This window comes from Cyprinus carpio, chromosome A16 (assembly GCF_018340385.1).
Source record: "Cyprinus carpio isolate SPL01 chromosome A16, ASM1834038v1, whole genome shotgun sequence".
Taxonomy (NCBI): Eukaryota; Metazoa; Chordata; class Actinopteri; order Cypriniformes; family Cyprinidae; genus Cyprinus; species Cyprinus carpio.
The window spans coordinates 17,431,808-17,455,423 of record NC_056587.1 but is presented as its reverse complement, the minus strand read 5'-3'; the positions used below and the strand labels follow the sequence as shown (position 1 = coordinate 17,455,423).

The window sequence follows — 23,616 nt, the reverse complement described above, 5'->3', positions numbered from 1 at the left end:
GGATAAAAAAAGAAAAAGAAACTGGCGTGTGGTTTAAGTTCAAGTCAGTTAAAAAAAGTGTTACTTAACATTGCATTCGTCTTTTGTAACAAAACAATCGTTTCCACACTGCTGTTGAAGATCTCAAATGTGCATGCTACTAACTAAACAAGTTACAAAACACTTTTTGTGTTGAATATTTTGCAAACTTTGATGCAAGAGCGCGATAACTAATTTTATTTTAATAAACATGAATGAATTCGAGGACATACGAGTCATTGAAAACGTTCGATTCGGTAATAAATGTTTCATTTGATTCGGATCTTTTTAACGAATAGTAATTTCAGTGATTCGGATCGAGCGGTTCTTGAATCACAGACTCTGTGAACCATGAACTGCACATTTCAAACATCTCCGATGATGAGCAAAAACTGATGTGTGAGGTTTTTAGGGGCGCACCGAGGACCAGGTGAAAAGTAAGTTAATTTAATAATACAAATAGAGTTTTATCAACCCGTGTAAGAAATGAACTCGTTTTAAATAAGCTAGAATAGAAAAGGTAAGCTTAAGCCTATACATCAGCCAAAATATGGAAATGAATTTCAGTATTGTTTAGGCTAATGGAAATCCAAATTATATTTAGACTATATATTTATATAGCAGGTGCATGTAATTTTTATTTGTAGTATTATTTTAATCGTGTAAATAAACATTTTTCGACAAAACAACATAAGTCTTACATTTCATATTATTATATTTAATTATAATAAACATTAATCTATAAAACCACACCGTTTTGAGAATTATTTTTATTTATTTTTTTCGACATTTTGTTTTGAGAATATAGGACGAGGCGGAATTACGTGATGTATTTTATTTATTTATTTGTTTAACCGGTTCATTGAAATAAACCAATCGAAAGAACTGGTCGTCGTCACTAAATGAGTAGGTTAATTAGTGCTCGTGACGTCATCAATCGACAGGTGGCTGTAGGGCGCGTCTCGCGCTCTTATTTAATTCCCCTGTGTCACATTTACGATTTAATACTGATCATGGAGTGCATACGATTGTATTTTTGTTGTGCTTTGTACTTTCTTGGCATGCTGCACATTGCCAGAGTTTACACTTGCGGGACCGTGGGTCATGTAGAATATAGCAGTGTCGTCCATGACTTGTCGCCCATGCCAGGCGCGCTCAGGCCGTGCAGGGCTACAGGAGACAATGAGTTTATGAAAAACCCTCCGCTTATACGACCATATCGCGTTTTCCCAATGTTCCAACATGTTCCAGTTCCCCTCGTTGACATGGAGCTGTTCAGACCTTTCTCCGGGAGAAGACACATACCAAATCGTTTGACCAGTCTTCTGATTCCTCAAATGAACCCTCGGCGCATCCAAGTGTCTCCGGTGGATAATGGTCATGGTGTGGAGGTGTGGTGTGGTTACAGTAAGATCTCAGTGCGCATGAATAAGAAGATGATGGGCTTCAGAAGCTCACCGTCTTCGTTTCACCTGGGAACATGTCCTGTCTCTCGCTCAGACAAGAACTTCATGTATTTTCATTACGACCTCAATGACTGCGATAGCTCTGTAACGGTAAGTATGTACGATAAACCCTTAGATCTTGAATGTGCATGAATAAAAATTAAAATAAGATGAGATAAATCTAATTTATAAAATATACATTGTGATATAAACCCCCATTTATACTGAAAAAAAAATCATTTGTGCAAAATCCTGTATTTAGTTGACATAAAGAGTTATTTAAAATGATTTTTGATTAATCACATTTGTGACCGCTGTTTAGAAGTCATGCGTGAAATCATAATGTCAAATTCTGTAAATTTTTTACATTTTTATTCTATGTTCTCTTCTGTGTGCAGCCTCTTTTATGGCCCCCCAGACATGTATGCTGTAAGTTTGTTAACCCTGTAAAGCTTAACATATGAAATAAGTCATAATCTATTAAAAACAAAAGTGAGTTTTTTTAAATATATTTAATACATTAGGCTTCTATGGCCCACACCTGAGGAAAAAATAGCTCTGTTTTATTTAGAGTTTTATAAAGATATGCAATTTGTTCAGTTGCTGATATTTATATGGCAGAAAAGAAAGATTAAATTCTGACAGCTTGCAGGCATAGCAAGATTACTTAAATAGCAGACTACTTAAAATGCATATAAATATCAGTTGTCACTCTACATCTCCCAATAATATGTACAAAGATGGTAAATTCTCAGTTATATGATCAAAGCTTTGTAGTGTTTATTGTGAGGGGCAGAACATGCGTTGTAATGTAATGCAATACAATATACAAATAAATGTTCCCCAATGTGTCATCTGATAGCATTTTAACACCATTTTTCTAAAAATGATGTATTGATTAGCAAGCAAACCTAAGTTGCTTGTTTGTCTTTAAACATAACTAACAATATAAAAGATTATTTTAAATTTACTTTATAAAAATAAGATTTCTCGGCAAAAAGACAGTTGTACCATGACCTGAAGATGGACGTTTTTAGAATTATACTAAAAGACCTTTTACTTGATAAAAAGTATAAATTTTGAATCCCACAACCGAAGGCATGTAGTAGATTGTGTACTTCAGGTTTATCAGCAACTAGGCTTTAGAAATGTGTGTATTAAATATAATTCAGTAGGCTGTACGGGGGTCATTGACCTCGACGATCCACAAATTATTGGATCATAATCATAATAGCCACTGAAACATTAACAAAATGACTTGATGCACCTTTAATGTGTATGTCTTGATTTCACCTACCTTGTAACATTTGATCCTCCTCAGATGATGAAAGGTCAGATCATATATTCCAACGTGGTGCACTATACTCCAGCAGAGCCTCCAGGGACAGTCATCCGAGCTGTGCCCCTTGCATTAAACATCCAGTGCCTATACAATAGGTAAACCATGAATCTGAAGAGGGTTCAGGACTTGGAAATAAAATGCACCTCATCATGCATTATTATTTTTTTTAATTTCTAGATATCATTATTAATTTGGGGTTGGTTTCTTTGGTGTGGTGGGGGGTGTTTTGTATTATTTTTGTTTTTGGGGACATGTTTATTTTTTTTTTTTTGCAATGGTAAGCTTTTCCTCCTCTTCTATATAATTTCCTGTTTTGTTGCCCCTCATATGGTGTTGGTGCCCATCGGTCTATTAAATCATGTGTGAACTCTAGAACACTGGGAAAAACTTGAGGGAAATGGGAGTTTTGTGCTTGGGAAGCCCATGTATTTTGAAGCCAGTGCTGCTTATATATCGGAGGACGAAAGGATTTTTGTTGACTCCTGCTATGCAACAGCATCAAGAGACCCAAAATCAACTCCACAACACAAAGTTATTTTTAATTATGGGTAAGTTCTTTGTTGAACTGCTTATATTTATTTGCTTGTATTTAACATGAATTCACCTTTGAAGGGTAGAAAGAACATTATATAAACATAAAAACTCTGCAATTTCAGGTGTATGGAGGACAGCAGAAGACAAGGAAGTCTGTCACGCTTTTTCCAAAGACAGTCCAACATTATAAGGTTTTCAGTCGATGCCTTTTTACTTCCCCAAGTTACTGGCACGGTAATGTTTTCATTCTTAGATTTCAATAGGAGAGGCTGGGGCTAGTTGTCCACTTTTAACTCAAGGGATTATTTGTAGGGTTTGAAATTGGCTTTATTCATATTTTGACACCTTTAAGTCTTGACTGCGCATGACTTGTGGAATATAACATTTTTGTATGGAATATTGAAACTTTCATTGCCCTGGGAGGAAAAAATTATATTATAGACATTAAAACTATAAAGGGATCCTGCTATGAATTGACATTAATTCACTGATTTGAAAATAATAATTTCCAGAATATTTATCTAAAATAAAAAGCCATTCTCCATATGACATAACATGTCAGATTATTTAACAGCGTTTTCAGCAAATTGTAAACAATGAAACGAAATGAAAAGAAATGAAACAAATCCTAGTTATTTTTTTTAATGAAACCGTAAAAATGGCACTGCTAACAGAAATAGTTTTTAATGTGTAGAAATTACAGCATATAAAACATGACAACCTCCACCTGTCTAATATGTAGGCATGTTTAAATATTACATGAGTATGTGTGTGTTGATGCCATATTTACTCATTTTTACAGTACTTTTACTTGCATTGCACAATATCGGTTCACAGAGCCACTACAAGTGCCACAGCAAAGTCATGTACCTATAACCGTGTAAAGAAAAGGTGAGTTATTGTGTTTCACACATACTGTGTCAATGCAGAGAAGCGGCATTCACTCTTAGTTCTTATCCTGTACCAATAGGTGGGAGGAGCTCTACACCGATGCATCTGCTTGTGCTTGTTGTGATTCCACGTGTGAAATTGAATCAACTTGTAGGTAGAAAACATCAGATTATCAAATGAAAACACTGTATGTCACACATCAGTGTTTTGTTCTTGCTTCCATAACAGCTTCTTTGCCCCATATGAAACAATTCATAACAAGCAAACCCTGGATTTTGGACAAAAATGAAGAATCTTTAATCAAGACTATGGAAGGATGGGTCAGAGCTCAGGAGGACACAGAAAGGATGAAGTTCAAGAGTGTGCAAGGAATCGATGAAGAGGAAGAAGATGGTGACACTGTGGAGATTGTGACTAATACTGAAGAACAAATGGAAGCAAAAGAGAAAAATAAAATATTGCCCATCAATGATTTAGATGAGGATGTAGAAGTAATTGATGGGACAGTGGAAGCGACTGCTACGGAGTTAGAGGATGAAAAGGGTGATGGTTCTGGAAAAGTAATGCTTGTCGAGGAGGAGAAGAACGGGGAGTTAGAGGATAAAAAGGGTGATGGTTCTGGAAAAGTAATGCTTGTTGAGGAGCAGAAGATAGGGGATGTAAAGATTGGAGAGGATGCTGAGAGACACAAGAGCACAAATAGAACTGATAATGTTGGACAGTCTAGCGTTCCGTTGATAGAAGAGCTTTTGGAAGATGTTACAGGCCAAGCATCCAACAAGAGTGGAGCACTAGATATGATCGACTTTACCAGAGAAGAACTGTCCGAAGATAAAATACAGCCTGAAGATTTTGAGAAAAACATACATGTACAAAGCACAATATCAACAGAAATGTTGATGGATGAAGAGATATTTTTAAATGCCAAACATGAACCACTGGAGTGGCATCAAGATGAACATTAACTAACCCAATGTGGGAGAAATGGAGGACTGACTTTTGAGGTTGTTCCAGGGTCTCCAAGGTATGACCTTTTAATTCATTTATTATGAATTTAGCTTCCACTTAACTACAGATCCTTTATATTTTCAAGTGTTTATTTCTCTTTTAGGTTCCTTGATTGACTTTTTTGGAGCTACATCTGTGGGGCAAAAACCTCAGCATACTTTCTTGTGGATTCAACTGAAGTCACTTTTTCTGAACTTGTATTGAAATTTATGCATTCATACAATCTTCAAAGTACAATGCTGACATTAACTGTAATGACATCAGAATATCAAAACATTTTTGATTGATCTTTTTTTGTCCTGTCCTGTGACCTCGTTGATGCCTCTTATTAAATGATTTATTCTTAAAGGGTTAATCTCACAGTTCATATTTTACCCCCAAAATAAAAATGCATAAAGAAAATCAAACGTATTTTTATGACCATTAAGTTTTTGGGGTTTTTTTTGCATGATGATCCTCTGTCTTAATTGTATTCCTAAAACACGGGAATAAAACAGACGAGATTAGACATGTGGATGAATATGTAGAACAACAGAGGCATAAGACTAAAGAGAAGTAACAGATTTCTGTAATCTATAATGTTCTGTCAGATTTGATGACCATGCTGCATGTCTGTAGCTGCTCACATCAGATCAAAATGCATTTTATAATCCAGATAAAAGGTTTAGACATCACTACAAGACATCATTAGGGTAACTGATTTTGGTAACCTGCTGCCTTGTCAGATTTGGTGACTCTCCTGTATCTGCATCTGTTCTCATAAGACAAAAATGCTTTTTAAGATATAAAACAGAGAAGGTTAAACATCAGTGAATTTAGGTAACATTAATAAAGCCATTCTGGGTGAAATAAAGCGGGTTAATAGAATTTGGTAACTTTTAATACTGTGCTGTCAGATTTGGCGACCCTGTTATATGTCTGTTGCTGTTCACATTATACAGTATGCTTTTTAGGATATAAAACAGAGGAGTTTAGATATCACCAGAGTAAATTTGAGGAGCATTAAAGTCATTCTGTCCAAAATAAAGGGTAACAGATTTTGGTAACCTGTTGAGATTCTGCAACCCTTCTGTATGTCTCCAGGTGTTCATGTCAGAGTGAATATGTGTACCATTAAAAGTCAATAGCAGCTAGATCATTTTATTAGTGTATTTATTGCATAAATAACCAGAAAGGTAAAACACAAACCGAAAAAATATTGATATAAAATAATGATAGACAAGCAATATCCTAGAACCCTAAAAAGGCGCCGCCTTCCACGAACTTACTGAACTGCCTCTAGTCATGTATTAGATGTATATTTTTTTACACAGAAGCTGAAAAGGCTTTGCTTTCATTGTTTCATTTATTTATGTTTGCTTATGTCTGTATTCCCATGTTGTTAACTCAATACTAAAATTAACGTGACATAAAATGCGCTGAATCTTTCTGGTCTTTCTCTCCTGGGCTCTATACAAGCATAACTTTTCCCCTCATAAATATTTTTTCTGGAACAACCATATATTCCGTAAAAAAAAACAAATCTCTTTTTTTTTTTTTTTTTTTACAAGCGCTGGTTTGAGGCAGATATCTTACTTGTTAGTCAGTTGTTTAATGAGAATGGCCACCTATTAAATTATAAAGAATTTCTTTGTCATTTTAATATTCCCATTACCCCAAAATAATTTGCTATTGTTTTTGATGCCATACCATCTGGAGTTACTAGACTGTTTCAAATGACCCCCTACTCTTCTATTTTACCTTCTTTAGATCCTAGTATTTCAGTGGTGGTAAAACAGTTCTTTTCTGCCTCGTTATTTCTTAATAATTTTGTATCAATTCTAAATGTTACGGTTTATTGGAATGTTTTGGTCTCTGATATTACCTGGAGGAAAGTTTGGTTGAATTCAAATAGATAGTTAATTACTAATAAGATAAAAGAAGTTTCCTTTCGAATTATCCATCGAATATATCCTGTTAATGCTTTCTTAAATATAAAAAGATATTGATACAAACTGTTGTTTTTGCAAACAGCAAATTGCTACTGTAAATAATCATGATAAGAACCTGTTGAACACTCTACCAAAGCCCCCCAAAACTACACTACACTACACAAAGGTTCTTTAGATTAAGAGATTAATGTTCTTCAGTTCTTCTGTTCGTTTTAAGAATTTCAAAAATGTTGAGCACAAGCATTAGAAAGGGCTATTCTTTGTAATGAATAGATTGTTGGTATGTCTATTAAAAAAAAATCACAGATGCATTAAGTGAGCTACATGTTTTATTGATTTGAAATATAATGTTACACTTACTGGAGTGACGTTATTTGATTAAAAAAGACTGTACAAATCACTTGCGTGAAAAAGCATATTACATTTTAAAACAAAGATGAATATGCATGCTTTTGGGGAATGTGAAAGCAGTCTTTTCAAAGTCTTATATGAAACATGCAAAACATATTTACAATTTAGCCCTGAAAACGTACAGCTTTGTTCGATATGCATATATATACTGTACAAAAAAAATAAATGTGACAAGATGGAGAACTTGATGTTTGATATTGCTACAATGGTTTTTGCATTGGATAAGGATTCCCGAAAAGTTAGTTTTTTTTTTTGTTCTTGGTTCTTCTACGAAAGCCAGGGCTTTACGGTTGTACTGGTTTAGTAATAAGAGTTCAAATGCGAGTGAGTGCTGGGATGTCGTGGCATGGGTGAGCTGGGATACACCACTCCTGTTGCGGAGTTCCAGTAGGTGGGAGGAGGCCCAAAGAAATTCCCAGTGGAAACAGGCATAGGGGTTGAATGAGTGCCCATGAAGTTCATTTTTGGCTGGTGGCTGTGGTAGCTTTGCACATACGGCACTTCGTTCTGATATTTGAGCACACCCCCTTCTTGAGGATGGTTTTGGTGGGCTTGGGAGATGCCCTGGAAATCGAATTTGTATGCATAGCGCTTGCCATGCACCTTGGTCATGATGTTCTTGTCATAGTAGTAGCGGAGGGCCCGGCTGAGCTTGTCATAGTTCATGTTAGGCTTGCTCTTCCGCTCGCCCCAGCGCTTGGCCACCTCGTCTGGGTCGGTCATCTTGAATTCTCCGTTAGTGCCCTCCCAGGTGATGATGGTGGCATTGTTGCTGTCAGAGAGCAGCTCCAACAAGAACTGCCACAGCTGGATCTGACCAGAGCCTGTGTGAAGATAAAGAGTGTCAGATCTTTAGCAGAGGATGGAAGGGCTTTTAGGACAGGTTGTTTTCTCCAAATGTGACCTTTTTAAATGTATGTTGTACACAGAAACAGAATGTGGGTCGGTCAGACACCTACCCACAGTCCTGTCAGTGCTGGTGACGGGCAGGTTGTTAGAATTGTGTTTGGTCGGTCGGATCTTGGTGAGGAATGGTTTCGTTTCTGTGTGAAGAAGGTCGAGCAAACATCATACTAATACTCATATTAATCATGATGTGCTTGGTTTGTCAGATTTTTTTCACAGTCCTTCAAATCTTAATATTAAAAAAAAAAAAAAAAAAAAAAAAAAGTTTGGGGTCAGTAAGATTGTTCTACTGTTTTTAAAAAGTTTCTTATGCTCACCAAGGTCAAATATATGGTAAAACGGTAACATTATGAAATATTACAATTTACAATGTTTGTTTTCTTTTTAAATACATTTTAAAAGGTAGTTTTATTCCTGTAATGGCAAAGCTGAATTTTCAGCAGCCATTACTCCAGTCTTCAGTGTAACACGGTCCTACAGAAATGGATGATGTGGTGCTTATTATTATTATTATTATTTGGTGCTTATGATTATATATATTGTGGAAACCGTGATACATTTGTTTTCAGGATTCTTTGAATAGAAAGCTCAAACAGCAATAGATTTTTTTTTTTCTCCAAAAGTTTTACTGTCGCTTTTGGTCTTTAATGATTTTGGTGAATAATTTATTTAAAAAAAATAATAATAATTAAAAAAACAACTTAATGACCCCAGACTTTTTAATGATAGTGTATAAATGTTATTTAAATGTATGTATATATATATATATATATATATATATATATATACATATACAGTACAGACCCAAAAGTTTGGAAACATTACTATTTTTAATGTTTTTGAAAGAAGTCTCTTCTGCTCATTAAGCCTGCATTTATTTGATCAAAAATACAGAAAAAAAACAGTAACATTGTGAAATATTATTACAACTTAAAATAATAGTTTTCTATTTGAATATACTTTTAAAAAAATAATTTATTCCTGTGATGCAAAGCTGAATTTTCAGCATCATTACTCCAGCCTTCAGTGTCACATGTAACATCCATCACATGATCATTTAGAAATCATTCTAATATTCTGATTTATTATGAGTGTTGGAAACAGTTCTGCTGTCTAATATATTTGATGAATAAAAGGTTTAAAAAGAACTGTATTTATTCAAAATAAAAATAAAAAAATTCTAATAATATATATTCTAATAATATATTTTCTTTACTATCACTCCTTTTTTTTTTATCAATTTTACACATCCTTGCTGAATAAAAGTATTGATTTTATTTTTAAAAAAAAAGAAAGAAAAAAAATTACTGACCAGTAGTGTATATTGTTATTACAAAATATTTTATATTTTAAAAAATATAGCCTCTTTTTTTTTTTTTTTTTTTTTTTTTTTACTTTTTATTCATCAAAGTATCCTAAATAAGTATCACATGTTCTGAAAAAATATTAAGCAGCAGAACTGTTTCCAACTTTGATAATGAATCATCATATTAGAATGATTTCTAAAGGATCATGTGATAATGATCCTAAAAATTCAGCTTTGCATCACAGAAATAAATGATAATAATTTAAAGTGTAATAAATTTAAAAAAAATTATTTTAAATTGTAATAATATATAACAATATTACATTTTTTTCTGTATTTTTTGATCAAATAAATGCAGGCTTGATGAGCAGAAGAAACTTCTTTCAAAAACATTAAAAATAGTAATGTTTCCAAACTTTTGGTCTGTACTGTATATATATATATATATATATATATATATATATATATATATATATATATAAAGTGTAATAAAAATATTAATTTATTTTGTTTTAGGCATGTTTAATTTGTCCAGATTATATTCACAACAGGGATTCAGTTATTTAGGTATCATATAACTGATATAACTTAACAAATATATGGTCTAATCTAATTTATTATTTAATTATAAAGGGCATCAATGTGTGCCCAGTCTGTGAATTCAAAGATTACATACTCTAAAAAGGCCACATTTGTTGTTAAGTTGACAATGATGTGTAAGGTTTTATGATTTGTTAATTCTTACCTGGATTTGCAAGACGGCTGCTGATGGGACCTAATGCTTGGTAGGGGTCTGCAAAGATGGAAATGTACAATACTGATTAGATGTTTGGAGATGCAGTTTAACAAAAAAAACATTCTCTTTGAGTACTGAATTAAAGGTGCACTTGTCGACCTTGTGGAAGTCTTGGTGGAGGCTCTGTAATTCTGGTGTTGTGCTGATGTTCGATTGGAGAACCTGTGATTGTAAAAATGTGAGTTTTTTTTTTCTTTTTTTGTAATATGGTTATGGCAAACAACTCCATATTTATACAATATAATTATGTGACATTGTGATGTTTTTGTGAATGCAGAGCAACCTTTTGGGACAGCTGGTAAGGCACTTGAGGACCAACTGTTCCTTCTGCCGATCTCCTCAAAGGTGTTTTCTGTGCCGAGGTAAAGTCAGATAGGAGCAGTTAACAAAAGGGAGATTTTACAGGAAAGAATGGCTTTAAAGAGTAAGGAGAAGGGTAGCCGCAGAAGGAAGGAAGCCCTGCATTAAAGATCCCTAAGGAGAAACGAAGGGGCAGAACAAAGCCAGCAGCAAAACGGTAAGAAGGCCTGAAGATGGCACACAATTCCTCAGGGGGGTTGTCCTTTTGTTCTGACTGATTCTCTTTGCTGTAGAATAGTCAATTGTGTCCTAACCTAAACTCTACACCCCTTACTTCCTGTCCTGATGCAGCTGTTTCCTGTCTGAAAGTGCTACGATTCAAAAACCTTGCAACGCTTGGGGCAAAATTCATTGAAGAAACAAACTGCAGTCCTCACAGCATCTCTCTACTTGATCTTAACCAATGGCATTATATCAGTACAGTCACTTGTTTTAGGAGAAAATACTACTTTCTACTTCAGAATTTTCAATTTAGTGTGTTACTTTGCTGTTACATTTTAGTGAATGTTGTCTATATTGTTTAGTTAAAATCAAAACAAATAAACTACCAATTTACAGCTTTTTTTTATTATTTTTTTTTTAGCTTTGGTAAGGGTAGATTTGAAGAAATAGTTCATCCAAAAATTGTAATTCTGTCATTTACTCACGCTCAAGTTGTTCCAAACCTGTACGAATTTCTTTCTTTAAAATATGTGTATTTGTGTTCAGCAAAATAATGCTGCTGGTAGCCATTGACTTCCATAGTATCTTTTTTCTATCTATACTATGGAAGTTAATGGCTACTGGCAACTTTTTGGTTACCAACATTCTTCAAAATATCTTGTTTTTGGGAGAACTGTCCCTTTAAGAATTTTAGTAAAGCTAAAATAACCATATGACTTAGCAAAGGGCAGAAACCGCTTTATGATGCAATACATGTTCAGTAAATAGTTGCATTGGTTAAAATTTACAGTTAGAATATGACAAGGCACAAAATTGCTTATAGTTCACTGGACTAACTTTAGGATCATTACAGTTACAAGAAACATCTCTCTCTCTCTCTATATATATATATATATGTATATATATATAATCTTCAAAAAAATATAGCGTAGAAGTTTGACTTACCAGCTTTGACCTGTAGTCTAGGCTGTTGTTGTGTATTGGTAGGAGTTGTTGGGTAGGAAAAAGTGGGGCTACCTGAGTAAACAATAGTAAAGAAAACAAGCCCTGTTAATCTTACTGCATATCTTAATAGAGAAAACATTTCCACAATGTATTAACAATGCATTTAGAAATTGAAATGATTAAAGTGGCTTCATTGTTTTTCCTGATGTTTTCTTGACTAAATTAACAATTAGTAATGGATTATTCATATGGAATTACGGGCAAAGTTCCTTACTCTCCCGGAGGTAGTTTAGATGGGAGAGCAGGATGTCTGTATTGTATGCAGAAGTGAGACGCATCATGTCCTCTTTGGTCATTTTGCAGAGCGCTTTTCCATCCATGGTATGGAAGAGGGACACATCCACATCAGACAGGCCATATTCCTTTATTGCCCACTCTACCCACTGCCGCACGTGGTCTTGTGTCCACACTTCTGGGTCTAAAACAGGACAGAAGCAAGAATAAAATGAGGAACAAGTGCTTCAGCTGTGACAGGACTTATCAGAGTTCAAACATGAGGTAAAAAAGTCAGTGCACCCTCTGTTACTGCTCTGACTTTCACTAAGACAGTGCTGATACTTTTTTTTTGTACTTCAGTAAGGGTTTTGTACTGTTATAAGCCAAGGGGTCATGGTTTTGCTGCTTATAACATTTGGTTTTACCATCTTATGCATCTTTCTCCATCCATTGCGAGACATTCAAAATGAGCTATTCTGATAAAAAAAATATATAATAATAATATTTATATATATATATATATATATATATATATATATATATATATATATATATATATATGACAGCTTATATATTTTAAATTGTATGTATTAATAGATAGATAGATAGATAGATAGATAGATAGAGATGAAGGCATAATATAATATAAAATAAAAAATTCATTTAAAAATAGATGTTTTATTATTCATTTTAAATGGTGTTTTTATTTTATTTTTTATTACATGCTTCATTCGTTGTAATTTTTTATTATTATTTGAAATATATATAATAGAATGTTTTTATAACAAATTAAATACAAATACAAATTAATTTGTATGCATTTTAAATGTTGTTTTTATTTTATTTTTTATTACGTGTTTCATTCGTTGTCTTTTTTTATTATTATTTTAAATATATATAATAGAATGTTTTTATAACAAATTAAATACAAGTAAAAATTAATTTGTATTTCTTTCGACATCACATCTCAGCTGCCATTGAGATGAATGGGAATGGTAATGGATCTCTTTCTCCAGATATTACAGCTCTCCTGTTATAAGCCGTCATACACTCATATTTGTCCTTGAAATATGACGTCATATCCGAGAATTATGAGCATTGTAATTGTTTGGTGTGGGTGACTCATGAGGAGGTATCCCATACACTCACTGTCTCACAATGCATGGAGCGAGTCCACCGTTCTGCCCTTTTAATAATGTTACGACGACCTTCAAAACACTCACTGAAGATAACTCAACATCCTAATTGGTTTGCGCGTAAAGAGTGATTATCTCTGTTGGAATCTGTGCAATCATTTGTAGTTTAGTCTGCTAGGTTACTGGGATCTACCAGAAGGAAGCGTATCAGTGTTTTTTTTGTTTGTTTTTTTTACAATGCCTGTATTGCAAACTAGCCTTTTTCCCCACAAAATACAAGTGATGCAAGAGCCTGTGACCACCGCATAATTACCAAATATCTTTGTTTAGACATCTCTTTACATCCTCTAGTTTTAGAAATTGGTCAACTGCTACTACTAAATCTGTCCAGTGCTAAAATGCTTCTCTTTTTACAAAACAACATTAAAGTCAACAGGTTATTTTAGTATTATCCATACTATTATGTATTTATATATTTTTTGATTTGGCTTTTATTTTTTACATTTTTAGTTTGTGTTTTTAATCATTATAATGTTTTAGACTTAGTTAACAAAAAAGTTTACATTAAATCAAAAAGTATCAGAAATGGTTTACATAAAACACAGTCCTCATCTTAAGGCGCATGATATTTAATATAATCTGGATTATGATATAAATATATTTGAAAAATTTGTTGTTGTTTTTTCTGTGAGGGCAAAGCTGATTTTTCAGCAACTATTATTTCTAGTGTCAAATGATCCTTCAGAAATTATTCTAATATGCTGATTTGGTGCTTAAGAAACATTTCTATATTATTAATATTAATAATAGTTGTGCTGCTTATTTTTTGTGGGAACCGTGATACATTTTTTCAGGATTATTTGATAAATAGAAAGAAGAGAAAAGAATTTAAAATATAAATCTTTTGTTACTTTTACTGTCACTTTTGATTAGATTAATTCATCTGTGCTGAATAAAAGTTGAAATTTCTGTGTTTGTAGCGTATGTCTTGTTACAAAAATAAAAAGGCTTGTGAATGCATTTTCATGTTAATTAAGTTAATACAGAAAATATACAATCAGACACTACTGTTCTGTTCTGATCACATTTACAGTGAAACTACAGATCTCACCCGCTGGTACAATGACCCTCTTCTCCTCTGTGGCGCTGCTTGGTGGGGTGGCATTCTGCGGGCTGCTCCGTGGCTCTGGATAAGGGGCCTGGTAGGCCAACGGTCCCCCATCACTGTTACTCATATGTCGGGTCCTTTTAGTCACACTGCAGTCCACTGGGGACTCACGGCTGTGGCATGGATGAGACAAAATAAGATATGGAGAGGTCAAATGTTTTCGCAGTTATTATTATCTTAAAGGAACAAGTTTCCGCAAAAAATTCAAATGTCTCCGGAAATTCATTGTGACAGGTTTGATCGTGATAATGAATGGCACTGGTTTCGTACATGTAATGCATTAGTATGAATATAAGGTCTGAATGAGATTTATATGACTTTACAATACTTGTCATGTATGACCTGTATGGACTCATTTATGGTGCTTTTCTTGGTGCTTGGTCACTGCTATCATTGTGTGGGAAAGAGCAGTTTGGACATTGTTAGCTTTTTTCTTTTGTGTTCCACAGAAGAAAGAAGGCCATATGGATTTGGAATGACATTAAGGTGAGTAAATGAAGCCATATTTTTATTTTATTTGTATTTTTTTGTTTTGTTGATTGCTTGATTGATTAGAGGAAAAGAGCACTACGTGCTTACAAATAAAGTTTCTAAAAGGGGTTTTCCGCAATGACACCTTAGAAACACCATTTTTGGTTCTACAAAAAAAGACCTTTTTGGTGAGAATTAGATTTTTTTCTTAATGTAAAGAGTATTTAATAATCTTAGAACCTTTTTACAGTATAAAAAACCTTTTGTGCATTGAAAAGTTTCTTCGTGGAACAATAAATACCAGTAAAGAACCTTTATTTTTAAGGGTGTAGAAATGGAGACTTGGTTCTTCTGACATCAGTGTTTGTTGCCCTACCTGGTTCCGTTGATGTGTTCTGCTCTCTTCGCAGGGTTCTGTGTGGCTGATCCGGTCCAGTCTGGCTCAGTGGGTTCTACGCTTTCTTCAGAACCCTGTCTGAACACTGCAGGCGAGGTGATCTCTCCCTTCATGTGCATGGCCTGGGGACCACTGAAGGGCGACTCGAATATGGACTGGTTTTCACTCACCACCGACAGAGCTTCCTGTGAAGTATACAACACCCACTGGTTATGTAAACAAAAAACACTTAAATTCCTTGAGCTAGGTGAACAACAAATCATAGAATAAGAATAGAAATAACACTTAATCATTTCGTCAGTAATTCCAGAACAGGGATGTTACACGTTTCCGCTGCGATCGCTACGCAGTGACTTTGGGGTTGTGCACTTAACAACAGAACAAAAAAACACTTTAGTGAGGAGCTACACTCTTAAAAATAAAGGGTCTTTATTGGCATCTGTTGTTCCATGAAGAATCTTTAACATTCATGGCAATTTTGCATTTTACAAAAGGTTCTTTATAGTAGAAAGCAGTTCTTTAGCTTTTTAAAATGTTCTTCACACTAACAAAAATAGTTCTTTTAAGAACAGTTCACTAAAAGATTCTTTGTGAAACCAAAACTGGTTCTTCTGTGGCATTGCTGTAAAACCCCCTTTTGAAACCTTTATTTTTATTTTTACCTTTATTTTATTTTTAATCTTTATTTTCCTTTATTTTATTTTTATTTTTATTATCTTTAATTCAGACGTTTGACTAAACAAATACTAGCTCCAAAACATAAACTAGTACTAGTAACATCATGATACTATAAATTAGCACAAAAATGATTTATATGCTCTCTTAAGGTTCAGCTACAGGCGATATTAATTTTGAAACTGAAAAATAAGAGTTTATCGGAATAATTTAGGGCGTTTTTTCAACTTCCAGGTAGATATGACTTGGCACAAGAGTCAAATTAGAAATTGAGACATTGTGCCTTTTCTTCCTGTGTTTAATGTTGGTAGTCTGCTCTCAAGCACTCTGGTCTAGGTGTGTCCGTTTGTAACTTCAAAAAGACATTTTAAACATTCAAATGTATGTATGTGTTTGTGTATGAATAAATGTTTGTGTTAAAGCTGAATTCAGGGAGCTTGTTTAGAAGGCTTTAGTATTGTCTTTAAAGCTGAAATACGTCAGCACTGAGCTTTTTCGGTGGCTCACAGGAAATCTGGCCCCCATGTGCAGTGAAACCTTTTGGCATGGAGCATGAGATAGGAAACAGAGGAGTGGTAGAAATGTGGGTCATTTAAAGCTGAAAAACAAATTTGTTCTGAATGCTGTGAGGTCGAGGGTCACCAAACAGGGAGGATGCAGCAATGTAGGGTGCATTCACCTGACCTAAAGTATTGCAAATTTGTTACGAGAATCTGTTATGGTGTTCAGTTTAAGTGACTGGCATTATTTACCTATAAAGTTGCTTTTTGATGAGATAAAATAGTTTCAAGGATTTTTATATCATGCATATTTCATAACAAGATAACCAGGATACAGTGTTCTCTTATGGACCAAACGAACACCAACTGCTTTGGGTGTTGTTGTCAATTCAGAACTGAATGGAGAATCTCTAAATTCGAATTGAAGAGGCAAAATGGGAAATTGAATGTATAGAATTACAGTGAATTGAATTTCAATGGAATTCATGTGACTAATTTCTAACTAAAAAAGCAGAGTCAGTACAAACTTTGAATGTTGGCCTGACTATGCTTTGTTTGAAAGCTTGAAAGTTAAGAAAGCTTTGAAGGTTTATAGGGCTTGCGGATAAATTTGATGTGGCAGTGTGAATTAATGAAACACGTGAAAAATCTTTGGTTTCTCTAAATATATCTTACATTTTTGCCGGTTATAATCCAGTAGGAAAACAGCACTAGCTGTCACACACATTATGTGATCCAACTGAATAATAAAGGCTATGAAAACTCCTGCTCTAGTAGAGAAGTGAAAGCAAGCTCAAAACAAGGCCAAGCTGAAAACTCAAACCGTTTTCACCGCCTAGTCTGTGTGCATTTGCAAGCATCAGTCTTGTGTACACATATACAACAACAAAGAGCAAATCCACAGCCTTAACTTATGGCACAGATGATGATGATGTACATTTCGCTGTTCTGTCTTGCACAGAACAATGCAACACCATTTGAAAACTCACTTAAGGTAGATTTAAAAGTTAACTTGGATCAGTATACAAAAAGCAAACTGCCTGGAGCAAATGTGTGGGTTGCCTAAGTTACAGCCCACTTAACTGCAGCTAGTGAAACAACTGGTATTTCATTCTGCAGTTAAAATTATTCTGCACCTATGCACCTTTTAAACCACAACCACACACACATAGTACTGCTCTCTCTCCTCCAATGTGATGAACATAAACATACTTTACCCTGGCCACCAATGCCACAACTGACTTCCTGTTCAATGAGTTTCATATCGGTCTCTGTTACTGAGAAACCAAATGCAATATTTTCGCAAACATAAACTGCACGCTGTGTGCAAAATGTCAGAGTCGAGGTCAGAAAGATTAATGTGCATCTCACTTTAAAAAAACAACACACAGAGATGCGCATAAACACAGTCATGCTATTGTTGTGCCGCCCTTGGCACCACTGGGTGCCTGTGACATGCGTGCAGTGTTTTCAAGTCAATTGCAACAGGCCTTGATGTGGTCTTGTGAAAGAAATTCATTTTGACACAACAGAACTTGTGGTAGAGCAACACTGCACAGAAACAAGCTCAGTGCTTTTAGGTTTTGGAGGTTTTGCACAAAGACTAATCACACAGTTGATCACCCTCAAAGGGCGGAGCTCACTGCAAACTAATTCTGTGATAATCTAACAGATTTACTAGATTACCACTAGTAAATCCAGAAATTAGACTTGTTTTTTTTAAAGGTGTAAAGCTTTGAATGTGATGCATGCTAGTACAGGAAGCATTGAGGAGCACTGTGGTCAGTTTGGAAATGAAATCAGGTTATGAAATGTCCTTTTCTTATTATCATAATGGGTCATTGGGTAATATGGGACACATAAAGTCTAATGTGTATATTTCTTTCTCTATCACAAGACTGTTGGCATTAACATATTCTAGTTGGTTTGTTGCTGTGAAGTCTAATTTGTTGGTCTGTTGGAATTCAGACATGCAAAAAATGTCTCTGGTTACACTATTTGACCTTATGTGTGGTTAAAATACTGTTCCTGCACAAATACTTTGTACTGTATACCATGTAGTCATGCTTGACAGTTATCTCATTTATTTTGAGTTAGTCACATCATTTTAAATATAATGAATTATTTTGCAATTCCTTAACATGTAGCATTATTATGCATAAATCTAAACCCTTTAATTAACTATATAAAAAAATAACTCATTAAGGCATATGTGACCCTGGACCACAAACCCAGTCGCTGGGGTATATTTGTAGCAATAGCCAAAAATACATTGTATTGGTCAAAATGATTGATTTTTCTTTTAATGCCAAAAATCATTAGGATATTAAGTAAAGATCATGTTCCATGAAGATATTTTGTAAATTTGCTACTGTAAATATATCTAATATCTTTTTTTGATTAGTAGTATGCCTTGCTAGATATTTTGTAAATACAACTTTAAAGGCGATTTTCTCAATATTTAGATTTTTTTTTTGCACCCTCAGATTCAAGATTTTCAAATAGTTATATGGTTTGTTAGTATAGGACAATATTTGTCTGAGACATATCAATGGAAAGCTTTTTTATTCAGCTTTCAGATTATGTCTACATCTAAATTTTGAAAAATTGACACTTATGACTGGTTTTGTGGTCCAGGGTCACATATTATAAAAATAACTTGAAGAAAGATATTTCAAACATCAATAAATAGATATGGAAACGATGTATATTTTGATTATTTTAAAGACCGATAAATTATGCAACCTGTCTGACAATTTATGAAAAGAGTATTAAAGTGCCACTATTATTCAATTTCCAATACTGCCTTTCATGCAGTGTGTAATGTAGCTGTATGTGAATGTAAACGATCTGCAAAGTTGAAAAGATGAAAGTGCACGATAAATAAAGTTATTGTCTCCCAAAATAAAGATTGGACTGAACAGCTGAAAAGAGTTGTTAGTAATTCGAATCCCACTTCCGTGATGGCTACACGTCATGGGGTAATACATTTGCATAATGCGTGCCTATGTTCTACTTTGGCCTGCAGCGAACAATTTGACCCCGCCCACAAACACGTCATTTTACTGACGTCTGCTTCTCTAATCTCAGGGAGTTCACATAACCTTGCTGTTGAAAGTTGGATCAGTATCCGAGTTTTTTTGTTTGTTTGTTTTTTTTTTTGGACCAGCTGCTCCACTGAATCACAACCTGTAAGTATGATAAAAAATAAATGTTTATATTTTCTATAGAGCGTTCAAAATACAGAACTATTGAAATAGGCATATCGATTCCGACACCGCTGTACGCCTTAGACCAATCACAACAGACTAGGCCATCTGACCAATCAGAGCAGAGCAGGCTCATGTAAAGGAGGGGTTTAGAGAGACTGAATCTTTGAACTGCTTCGAACGAATCGTTTGAGAATCGCTGGCAAATGATTTGATATTAAATGCATATTTTGAGAAAACCAAAGCGTTTTTTGACCTTGCATGCATGTAATCCTATTGTAGGAGACTCCCAAAACAATATTAGGAACCGTAAAGATGGCATAATAGGGGCACTTTAATGTAAAATAAGAAAAATTAATAATTCATAAAGGTGGACACATAGTACTCCTAGTTATATGATCGAAATTACTACTAAGGGAAAACAAAAAATAACAATTTAGTACATTAATCATGTACTAGTAGAAAATAATGTTAGTTTTGTTTTAAAACCACCATTTTTATATTTTCTGTTTGTTTCTAATGTTATTTTTCTCATTTAACACAGTATGCAAATCAACCCCACAACCTGGGGATGGAGGACACAGCTTTAGTACTAAACGAAATTTAGAAAATAGTTTTACTTTTTTTTTTCTTTCATATGTTTGATTTGATTTTACTGCTCGTTTCGCCAAAGATAATAAAGAAAGAATGAAAAATGTGCCAACCGACCCCGGCCTCACCGACCACTGAGATAATGTTCAAGTTTTCGTAATGTTTGTAGCTTATTGACTGTGATTAAACTGCATTCACTGCATTCTAAGAAACAAAATTCAACTTTGATACTCAACCGCAGGAACTGTCATGACTGAGGGAATAATCGTTTAATTTTTTCATTTGGTCGCTTAATTACTACAATTGCTAAATTATTCGTTACTACCCACGTGAGAATTTGTCAATTTAGTAAAAATAAATAAGTAATAATAATAATAATAATAATGAAGTTTATATAAATTAATTGAATCAATATTATCATTTTAATATAAATAGAATTAACACCTAATGCCAATTACTATATTTTTATATTTATATTAAGACTATAATTTCTAATGCCATATAATAGGCTAGTAATGTTGATTTGTAAAGATCTATTAGGCGCTGTAACGCTCATGAATCATGTTGGAGCTAAAACTTTCACAGTTATGATGTTAGTCAGTTTGCGAGAGTGAAAGAAAGCAGAAGTTGACGTTAAGGCATGCTGATTTTGCAAAGAGACACGCAGCTGCGCTCTGAGCTGCAAAAACACTTTGCGGTTTCACAAGTTTTAATCAGCAACATCCTGCAAGTGGAGACGGGGGTGCTTTTCTGAGGAGAACCTGTATTAACAGGACGCCACGGCGCGTGGAGACGCAGCACGTTCGAATTCGTTTCAGATGATTGTCTGGCTAATTTAATTGAAATGTAGAACAATGCATTGGCATCGCACATCTATCGAATCAGTTTTGTTTTGTCAGTCTTTGTTGCCTTTTTTTTCGAAGAGAGACTGCGGAAGTGTGTGCGGAAAGTCTGAGGTTTGAGACAGGAAGCCTGCTCAGCTCTGATAACGACACCTGACAAGCGCCCAGCACTTTGCTATAAATTATTCCTTAAAGAACTAAATCAGGCATGGAATAACTACAAACACGAAACGCCGGGCTGCTCTAGTTTGCAAAGGGGATGTGTAGAGAGCATTGCGTAAAAGGACCAGATGAATCAACACATTTTTTTTTTTTTTTTTTTTTTTTTTTTTTTTTTTTTTTTTTTGCAGAATTAACAATTAAAATAATTCCAATGCGTCACATTTAAGTTGCTCGCTAAATAAAAGAAAAAAATTAACAAAGTGAGAAATTAGAATATTTGTGATATATTATTTTTACACGCTTGTGAGCGCCCTTTCACACTTGTTTGAAGATCATGTCAATTTAAAAAGAATACAGCTGCTATTCGTAGCTATATAGGTCTATATAAAAAAGAAATGTTGTAAATCATACACACATCATAATAAGACAACAACTAGCAAACAGTAACCAATTAACGACAGTATTTAAATATCATCGAAATGAATTTCAATAAACTGGGAATAGCGTCATTTTATGATAAGTCCCTGTTTTTGTTTGGTTTTGTTTTATTTCGTTTTGTTTTTTTAACGAATGCACAATTTAAGATCTAAATTAATCCAGGTCCAGAATGATAACTAATTAAAACCTATCTCTCGCTTAGCTCATCTTCAACATAATAATCAACATTATGTAGCATTACTGGGAAGTTTACAGTATGAATAAAACACTTAGCCACGTAATGTAGCTTATTATTAATATTAACTACTTGCCACCATTTTCTGCCATGACATGTTACCATCCAAATAAATCTAAAGAAATTAAGCCATACACATTCCTATATTAGTTCTTGCAAAGTATCACGTCAATTTTAACGAGTCGAAGGTATGCAAAATAAAAATACCAGACGCATTTCGTTTTGTGATTTTTAAAGTCTAGGCTATACCTTGTTGTTGGCGCCATAAAGCCACCTGCCTCGAGAGCGCCGCGCCATAATTGTGCCAAAAGTGAAATTCGGTATATTCTTTTCCACTTTGCATTTGCTTGAGTTTTCGTCGTTCTTATGATGGTAAGCAAAAAAAAAACAGCTTAGCTACATGTACTTAATTGCATTGGATAGCTCATTAAATATGCCACTTTGCATCCTAGAACCTAACTGTTAAAAAAAGAAAAACAAATGGAAAAACAAATTTGTGCATACCCTCTCTCGCGCGCTGTGGACACCATTTCGTTTTTTATCTGAGTCTAAATGTTGTAGCGGTTTCTTGTGTTATTAAAGAGCCGACATTCAACCACGAACGGGAAGGAAGAGGAAATTTTGTACAAGAAGGAAAGAGTGGGGACCTGCATCACCGCCTTGCCTCTCTCACCAGTATAGTCTCGCTAACCGTGTGGGTGTTGCGCACTCGCTACTCATTTTCAGAACAAGACAATAAACCAGATCAAACGCCTACCTTAATAGTACAGTCCATTGCAGATTTCTGTGGAGTTCATGAAGAAAATACTTTGGTAAACTTAAACTATGTAAAGCCAGGTACTTTGATAACACAGCTGAAACGCACCGACTTGTGTGCACAGGCGCATTTAGTCATCAGCGCAAACCATACTATTTTCGCTTAGACCATAACCGGATGGCAACGGTTTTTTTCTTTTTGAGCTCTCCTTTCTAAAATTGGGAAGTGAAGTCACACAAAAGCATCTAGCTCTGTTCCTTATTGGTGAACTCATATTGCACTAACTCCTTAGAATATTTGTTAAACCAAAACGTCCTGTTCAGAATTCAATGATTATAATGAGGTTGTGCAATCTATTAGCTACAAAGTAATTTTTCAAATCTGACCTTTTTCCTTTTAAGAACAATATAGAACAATTTTAATTTTTTTTTTTTTTTTTTTTTTTTTTTGAGGTTAAAAAATCTATTAAATCTGTTGATTTGTATAGCCTATGTGAACATTTTACGAACTTTATTTTTAACCACTTATGGTAACCACTATTGCACTTTTATGGTGGTCTCACATACATATATATATATTTCCTAATTCATTGCTTGATTGATTAGCATTTAAGATTAAGAACATAGCATGCATTAGGCTTAGCCTATATATAGGCTACGTTCTATGTTAGCATATTTACCTTGATTTTAAATAGATACACATTA

The 23,616-nt window shown here is 34.3% G+C and overlaps 2 protein-coding genes across 6 annotated transcripts; one reads left to right on the top strand and one right to left on the bottom strand.

Moving 5' to 3' along the window:
* Positions 1–950: 950 nt before the first annotated feature.
* zp3d.1 (zona pellucida glycoprotein 3d tandem duplicate 1) lies at positions 951–6,620 on the top strand. The gene is made up of 9 exons (XM_042773314.1): positions 951–1,574; positions 2,785–2,900; positions 2,983–2,989; positions 3,172–3,353; positions 3,462–3,573; positions 4,142–4,230; positions 4,310–4,380; positions 4,459–5,254; positions 5,342–6,620. The coding sequence occupies exons 1-8, from the start codon at positions 1,032–1,034 to the stop codon at positions 5,193–5,195; spliced, it is 1,857 nt and encodes a 618-aa protein (XP_042629248.1). The 5' UTR covers positions 951–1,031; the 3' UTR covers positions 5,196–5,254; positions 5,342–6,620.
* Positions 6,621–7,485: 865 nt separating this feature from the next.
* On the bottom strand, positions 7,486–23,089 carry LOC109108573 (retroviral integration site protein Fli-1 homolog). 5 transcript variants are annotated; one of them, XM_042773026.1, is made up of 10 exons: positions 22,913–23,089; positions 15,483–15,688; positions 14,579–14,748; positions 12,330–12,533; positions 12,056–12,127; positions 10,872–10,940; positions 10,688–10,750; positions 10,538–10,585; positions 8,540–8,623; positions 7,486–8,404 (listed from the first exon to the last, which is right to left on the bottom strand). In XM_042773026.1, the coding sequence occupies exons 1-10, from the start codon at positions 22,928–22,930 to the stop codon at positions 7,881–7,883; spliced, it is 1,458 nt and encodes a 485-aa protein (XP_042628960.1). In that variant the 5' UTR covers positions 22,931–23,089; the 3' UTR covers positions 7,486–7,880. The 5 variants fall into 5 exon arrangements, with proteins under 5 accessions (XP_042628960.1, XP_042628964.1, XP_042628959.1 ...); XM_042773030.1 differs by lacking the exon at positions 22,913–23,089 and adding an exon at positions 22,660–22,813; XM_042773025.1 differs by lacking the exon at positions 22,913–23,089 and adding an exon at positions 22,405–22,596.
* Positions 23,090–23,616: the final 527 nt, after the last annotated feature.

Excerpts from the sequence above, each read along its gene's own strand:
- zp3d.1 (XM_042773314.1), top strand. The coding sequence starts at position 1,032 with ATGGAGTGCATACGATTGTATTTTTGTTGTGCTTTGTACTTTCTTGGC. Across the intron at positions 3,354-3,461 it reads AAAGTTATTTTTAATTATGG|GTGTATGGAGGACAGCAGAA; the intron begins GTAAGTTCTTTG and ends CTGCAATTTCAG. Across the intron at positions 4,231-4,309 it reads TATAACCGTGTAAAGAAAAG|GTGGGAGGAGCTCTACACCG; the intron begins GTGAGTTATTGT and ends CTGTACCAATAG.
- LOC109108573 (XM_042773025.1), bottom strand. The coding sequence starts at position 22,452 with ATGGCGCGGCGCTCTCGAGGCAGGTGGCTTTATGGCGCCAACAACAAG. Across the intron at positions 10,586-10,687 it reads TCCACCAAGACTTCCACAAG|ACCCCTACCAAGCATTAGGT; the intron begins GTCGACAAGTGC and ends CCATCTTTGCAG. Across the intron at positions 8,405-8,539 it reads CAGCACTGACAGGACTGTGG|GCTCTGGTCAGATCCAGCTG; the intron begins GTAGGTGTCTGA and ends ATCTTCACACAG.